This window comes from Loa loa (assembly GCF_000183805.2).
Source record: "Loa loa unplaced genomic scaffold supercont3.5, whole genome shotgun sequence".
In the NCBI taxonomy this organism is placed as follows: Eukaryota; Metazoa; Nematoda; class Chromadorea; order Rhabditida; family Onchocercidae; genus Loa; species Loa loa.
In genome coordinates, this window is record NW_018108185.1 from 588,147 (window position 1) to 596,017 (window position 7,871).

The 7,871-nt window shown below is 35.5% G+C and overlaps 2 protein-coding genes across 2 annotated transcripts; both read left to right on the forward strand.

The window, feature by feature from the left end:
• Positions 1-3,304: 3,304 nt before the first annotated feature.
• Positions 3,305-3,578, forward strand: LOAG_01389 (hypothetical protein; the record flags this gene model as incomplete). Its single annotated transcript, XM_003136928.1, has 2 exons — positions 3,305-3,403; positions 3,489-3,578. 2 exons carry the CDS (start codon positions 3,305-3,307, stop codon positions 3,576-3,578), a joined length of 189 nt encoding a protein of 62 aa, XP_003136976.1.
• Positions 3,579-4,283: 705 nt separating this feature from the next.
• On the forward strand, positions 4,284-5,318 carry LOAG_01390 (hypothetical protein; the record flags this gene model as incomplete). The annotated part of the gene is made up of 2 exons (XM_003136929.1): positions 4,284-4,327; positions 5,039-5,318. 2 exons carry the CDS (start codon positions 4,284-4,286, stop codon positions 5,316-5,318), a joined length of 324 nt encoding a protein of 107 aa, XP_003136977.1.
• Between the last annotated feature and the right edge of the window lie 2,553 nt (positions 5,319-7,871).

Consider the following 7,871-nt stretch of genomic DNA (forward strand, 5'->3'; position numbering starts at 1 on the left):
CATAATCTCTAATATCTTTTTATTATTTAATGCCTCTCCAAAGGAACTAAACAAGAGATGCTAGAGATTTAAACATCAAATATGTAATTGGTTCGACACCGCAGTTTCATTACCTAACCGTTAGTATTTCAAGCATCATACAAAGTCTAGTCAGATAATATGAATTGGAAGTCAACGGTTGGAGTACATCACAAACTTAATCTTCCTGTCCACCCCCATCTCTTCCTCAAATAATCAAATAAAGCTCCGTATTAACTGCAAGAAGGTAGCCTATTAACAGACGAAAAAAAAACTAGAAAAGTTGCACGAATTAGTTCGTAGGTCTTCCATACTAAATATAAAAGTAAAGATACTGTAAATTCTGCCTTGAAAAAATTGATTCATAACCACATTACAATGGGCACCGTGAAACCGATCTGCTGTAAAGTTTCCTCAAGAAGTTTCTGGATTATGTGACATACTGTCCTAAGCATGGATAACAAAAATAATAATCCTTCAGTAAAAAATAGTGTATTTTCTCCTGCTGTCACATATTAACAAGTGTAGAAGCCAATATGAATAGCTCATGGACCAATTAGCATAAATGACGTACCTTAGAATGTAGGAAGTCACAGAACACTATTTCTTAGCATGAGAGTCTAAGCTATTCAATTCTTCTTTTTTATTATTAAATGAATAGTACCGGGAAATTTAAAATGCTTAGAAAACCAAGTCCCAATCTTCCAAAATTTTTGAATCCAGTATTTACGCTTTACTCATTCACGTTTATCTCAATATTTGAAAAGATCCACTACTTTTTGGAACACATGGTTTTCAAACAGAATATCTCCTAAATCTACTGAAACTGTAATCAAATGATGGATTTTTTTACCTAAATCTACTGAAACTGTAATCAAATAATGGATTTTTTCCGCAAATTCTATTCCATAACTACATCAATTCACAACAACCATTTTAAAAGGGTTCTCGAAAATTCACGAAGCTTGAGATAACAAAAAACATAAAGATCAATTTATTTGGATTTCCTTTGAAAAAAAAAAACTTTAGATAACACACATCAAAATGCACTTGAAGTAAACTATAGAGAGATATTCCGCTAAAAAATAAAGATGAATAAGAAACCAAAATTAGGGATTGTATAAGGCGATCATGCAGTATTGAGTATCGACTTAGCCTAGTAGTGAAAGGTTTATCATCAGGTGACCGAGCACTCTGTCAACAAGCGCTGAACACACGGGTGTCTCAGTCATACACTAGACACAATGTCCCACAGCAATGACAAGACATGCCAAAAGAATAAAGTGAAGAGACAATAAACACATACTCACTGCATGCTCAAACATATTGATGACTGCCTTGTGAAATATTACGTTTCATGTATATATTAAAAAAAAAAAAATTGGAGTACGCTGCTAGAGAAATTTGACATCCCATCTCAACTTTCAAATTCAAACAATTCAAGCCTAATTGTAAATTAAGTACTCTAATAGTTGTCATCACTCATTTGCTTGAGCACAGCATATACAGATGGCTTCTCATGATCATGAAATATGCCATAACGAACCAAAAAGTCTTACTGTCAGCGAAAACAAACACTGAAAACAGTAAAAGATCAAAGCGTACTTTCACTTTTTGTGAGGTCTACGTTAGTCAACAGTCCCCGTAAAATTAATCAAAAAACACTTCTTACCCCTGATGATAGATTCCTCAATTTACAATATAATCAATCAAAGAAACCTCATTACTCTAAAACAAGGTACGACTTAATTACTAACCATGAAAAAGAGCCGTTTGTACCAAAGCTATCATTAATGCAGTCATGAAGCAAATCTCAGTAATCACCAAAAGACCCACTGTACTGAACAACTCGAACTTTCCACTGTACATTAAAAACGTTAGAATTTTCCTCCAAAGTAGACAAAATATATCTTGACATACTACGATGACAGCAGCTGATACCTTAACTTGCATACCATTGAAGTGCTCAGGAGAGTTTCATCATCCAATAAAAGTTTTAAAGATATGGAAGAGTTTTTGCAAATAAACCTTTACCGGTCAAAACTTATCATCTAACATACGCCAAACAGGTAGAAACAGACGTACAGAGAGCTGAGATAGCAGCCCAAAATGCAATAAAGTGATGTGAATATGAAACAGGATGTGTCAATAAAAAAGCAGGTTTTTTTTCCAGACCAATCCTTCACCGCATTCCTGGACTGTTTAACGATAACTGAATGCAAGCAACTAATATCAATTATTAGACATAAACGACATCTCATTCAATAATTAATAACTCATAAGCTTTCCTCCACGTTACTATAAAACAAAGTAGCCAATAAATTTACTGTTAAAAACTGAAATTTACTCAACGTATCAGGTCACAATTTAATAACAATTAATGGGTAACAAACTTTCCTCCACATTACTGTAAAACAAGACAGCCAACAAATTTATTGTTAAAGCCATCACGACTACAACTTAGGAATGAAACTACTGAAAAATGCTAATAATAATTACTGCCACTTATTAAGTGTCCCGATTCCCACAGTTCGGAGTAGATTTTCAGACACAATTCCTAACTTAAAAGTTATAGACAAAAATTATTTAAAAAGGTAATTGAAAAGAAATCTGTAACCTCTAATAACCATTGTCCTATTGAAATGGAGTAAAGAATGGAAGATATTTATTTTGAAGTATTGGAAAGAGTTTCAGTACTTTCAAAAAACCACTAAAAACTGAAAATACACATGTATTAGTATGTCAAACAGATACGTAGAAATAACACAGCTTATATATCAAGCTTCATCGTTAAAATGCTTTAGTTACGTCCCAGAACAAACTTTTTTGTCTTTATAGGATCTGAAATTCTCGATGATAGTTCATGAATTTTACAACTGCTCACTTACTGTAGATCCAAGATGCTTCACACATCTTACTTGATTTACTGCATGCCACTTGTCTCAATGAATAACCTCCCAATAACTGGACCAAAAATTTTTGAATTCGCTTCCAGAATTTGAATTTAGGCGAAATTACCTTCAATTCACAGCAAACCACGCGTACTCAAAAGGAAAATGAAATCAAAAGTTCGCAATCTCAAAACTAAGTTCAATACGCTTAAACTCTTCTATTTCTGCAACGAAATTACGAACATTCAACTGTTAGGAAGCGTGGATTGGGAAGTAAACTTTATGGGACAATATGAAGTGCCGTAACATCCATCGGTGCCTAAAAATCGCCAATCTAACAAAAAGGACCGGGCAATGGCTACACAATCATCCCTTTTGCCACTTATTCTCCCACAATGTATGAAGCTGAGGAAGTGAGCAGGAGAGGAAGATCTAGCAATATCCATGAAGACGAAGCTGGGAAATTACTCGAACAGAGTGGACCAGACATGCTCGTATGTGGCACATGTAGCATACACGCATACACACGTTACATGGTGTACTGACCGGACAGTTGAGCAACGTGTACAAGAATTTAAGGAAGGAGAATGGATGCTGGACAAAAGAGAGAAAGAAGAAGCAGAGATCCATTATCTGACGAGGGGTGCCGCACTGGTTGTATCTTTCTAAGTTTTCCAGACTAATAAGCGATCGCGGAAAAAAGAGCAGTGAAAATAGAAAAGATTAAGGGAAAATATGTGGGCGGAGAGCAGAGAAAAGAACGTTTCAAAAAGACAACGCTTTGTGTAGTTCAGCATCACTGCTGTCACATACAATGCAATGCGACAATGAAACAGATAGATAAAGGTAAAGCAACTGATTGGTAAGAAAATAAAAATATGATGTAATACACAACGTAGATAGGAGAGAGGTTGGAGAAAAAATAATTCAAGTTAAAAAAAGATGTTGTATAAAGAAAATTATTTTATTAAAAGAGCTACAGAAAGTGAGATTAAAAGATTGCTGAGAGAGTGAAGGAGAGGCTTACCGACGGTCATTTTTGCAGTGAATGAGTGAAGTGAGCACTGCGCCGCGTAATGTGCTGTTGCCATGGAAACAGCTCTTCCTTTTGTTCCCTGCTACAGAACAGACAAGCGGAGAGTTGATGAAGAGTGAATGAACAAACACAGAGAAGTAGGAATGCCACAATGACAAACTATGTCGGATGAGTGCTGATTTCACGTTAAGAGGATAGTAAAGACAGTTCGAGAGTATGTGGAAGTCAACTGCTTTAGTCACCTGGTGAGGACATTTGTGCTCTCAGGAAGACATCATGTGACATGGATAGTTCTACTAAGCTGTGACAAAGCGTTTGGTGATACTTCATGAAACAATATGGGCAGTTATAGACCACCACCGTCGACATCAATAGATGTTAAGTAATTCGGCATATTTTCTAATTGCATTTAAGAAAATTCTTGGAAGAAAGATCGTGTATACAAAAAGAATCAGTTGCAATAGGTATCATTCACGCTTCAATTAGAGTGCAAGTGTGGTGTTTTCTGGTGAATGGCACTATAGAAATTCTTCATTAAATATTTCAACTAGAGATATATTGCTTTGCTTGATCATCTCTATTCATTTAGTAAAATTTTGTGAGACTAAAGTTCAAATAATGGATTATGTTAAAGAAGAACGAGGTCGTCGTATAATGTACGAATTAATCGTGGAGTTTTTGTTTTTTTAAAGCGTTCTCTTCTGTAGACCTAATAACTCTTCAGAAGAATTAGGCCTACAGACAAGAGCACTTCAAGCTACCCTGTTTTTATTTTTCCCTCTTCCACGGTTTCTACAAACTTGAACGTATCCATCATGCTTATGCTGTCATTAACAAAAAGAACACATGCAAGAAGCTGCTCGAAATTAAATTAACGACCAAGTACGAAAAATTACGTGCTGCTCTGTTGGTGTTCAGTTTGAGACTGAATCACTGGGCATTTCGCGAATAAAACATCACATTAGTCATCGGATTGTAGTGCAAGAAGACAAGACAGAGTTATGTTGAATTGAAATGCACCGGAGTGGGAATCAGGTCGTATTTTTGGTGAGTGTATTGATTGGGGACAAGTGTTCATGAAATTTGGTTGCAGCTATGCTCAAAAACTTGCAAGACCAAAGTCACCTATCGGTAAAGCAAAATTTATAATCAATCATGAAAAACATAAATGCCAGTTTATATTCAGAGCTTCCAACAAGTATTGCACTTTTTCTTCAAAATTTGGCATTAATGATTATTTTTGGGATATGCTCAACGGAAGGTTGAGAGCAGGCAAAAAAGGCTTGTATAAGAGTATAATAATCTTTCTTAGCGCCCATTCACTTCGAGCTTCTCAATTTCAGTCGCCGCAAATGCAGGATGCACATTCTTAAAAGCTTATGTCTTCCGCATTTTCATTTCCGCAAGTCATATACGGCATTTCTTCTCTTGGACCCGTAAACAGCACAGCAATATTTTTTAAACCGGTTATTTGTTCCCAAGGAACCAATTTTATACAACATAACATCCGCTAAATGATTTGTGTTGCATGCGAGACTTTTTACTGCTGAAAACCTCCACAGCTCTTAAATCTCAAAATCTGACCCAGACACTTTATCGCGGAATAATGGCCTCAGACATATCGAGCAAAACAGTATAACAGACTATATGATTTGGATCCCTGACAGTTTTGTCTATTAGTAATGATAAGTAAAACTGTAATTAGTTCTTTTAGTGGAGCCCATCAACCCGCTGCGTCATTATCAACGAACGTCAGACAGTTAAGATGAAACTCTTCACATCTGGATCAATTGTTTGAAAATTAAATGACCCCATCGAAAGTTAAATAGGAAGAAAGTTAAGTAACGGTAAGTCTCAATGAGGCGTCAGGTTAATAAGATTATTCTACAAATCATTTCCATCCTTATCATTGATGCTTATCATCCAATAGCAGTGACCGTCGTATCATCCATTGTCGGTAGTTACCCTTACTTTTCTATCATTGGAGCACTAGTCTTACGTCACACTGCTTTAGCTTGTTCTTAAATATAACTAACCAACATTTAATAGGAACAGAATTGTCACGCTTTCAAGCATAAATATTGGTATGCAATCAACAAACAGAAAGTATTTGAACGAACCTCATCCCTCGGTTTTAATGTGAGGCATTTTGAAATCTGATATATCCACATTTCCCCAAACTATCCATCCATCCATCTCCCTCTTTCCTTATATGTTCATATATTTTTTTCAAAGCAAAATCTATCCAAAGGGGTTGTGAAGTGAGGTAGATGTAATGTTATAAGAATATATCGTTTGAAAATTTAACTGCTATCAGACATGCCATCATAAATAATGATGCCTCTTTGGTGTACGCTAATTTATTTGACATGAAATGATTTTTTTTTGATATGATTAAATTTAATATGATTTTTGAATTAATAAAATTAGCATCAAAACATACAATATTCATATTGTTTGTCTTAACCATCACGGACATCAGTAACATTATTGGTTAGAGAAAACTGGAATGATTTTTGAAAATTTGGGATGAATACCGAAGCAATTAGACTATGCCAATTGTTAACAGTTTGTAGGTGCTAGAAACCTAACGAACATATACGGATTCTCATCTATCCATTCCATCTCCTCATGTTTACTCACTTAACAAGTTTTTTAACAGAATTTGACAATTTGACACATCACTATCAACACTCTATCGGGGAGGTCCGATCTTCAACTTCCGAAAACATGAGAGAGGGATAAAGTGAAGCGGGTTAATAAGGGGATGGGATCTGCATACTGAAATAGTAAATACGAAATATTGCACCAATGTTTCTAAGTCATTTAAAGTAGTTCAAGTTTCGCTACTCGTATATTTTTCATTTATTTAAAAAATAATTAAATTTCCGACTAGCAATCAATCCTTAAAGAATGTGGAACAGGAAGAAAAGCATATAAATTTCATGGAAATGAGAAGCTGAAAGCGGCGGAAGAATAAAGAATTGCACGGTTTATAAAATTTATCAGCTCGTTGTTATATTGATCGCTAAAAGCGGCTTAAAAAAATACATCCGTCCTATCAGCAGTGCAATACATCTGTGACTACGAAATGCTGTTAGTTGCTAATAATATTGATATGCATAAGTAGTGAAGCGGAAGAGGAAAAAGAGGAAGAGGCGATGGATGCCATAAAATAAACTAAAGGAAAAACTGAAATTTCGTATGGTTTTCGTGCTGCATTAAAGAGTCGAAAAAGAAGAACGCGAAATGAGACGAATCATTGAATTGCAAGTGGATTCTGTCTCGAAAACAAAACATCAGTGGGAAAATTGCATCTCATTCAGTCACTTTACCACAATGTGAATAAATGAAGTCGACCGCATCGATGTTACATAAATAGCTAACAAATTCAGAAAAGTCAATACGTAAAATAGAAAGACAGAAAGGAAGAGGCAGAGGGGCAGGGAGAGGGAGAAGGAGAAGGAGAGAGTGAGAGAGTTATGAATAGTTCCGGATGTCTCCGTGTGACACTGTGTTCTTGTGAGGTTCCTTAAGAAACATTGACATTTTAACATTGAATATCAATTAACTTGCCAATCGCACTGATTCTTTTAGTAATGGTCCTTGAAATGAACAACAGGAATGTTTGAGGGATGGAAGAGAGCAAATTTATTTCGTATGATTGCACTTTCCTAGAGTTTTGGAACTGAAAGGATTAATTACTGCATAAAATGACCCTTGTACATATTGCAGATTAAGTTGATGGAGGTACTTGCTACAATCGTAAATGGAAGCGTTCATAGTGGCTTACTTGATCAGTCAGCAGATCCCCTGAGGATGCGAAGTTAGTAGAGGGAAAACTCAACCGTACGCTGAGGAACAACGATCGAAGTGATACACGCAGTGCCATTATGGTACTTTTATAATAATTATAATAATACAAT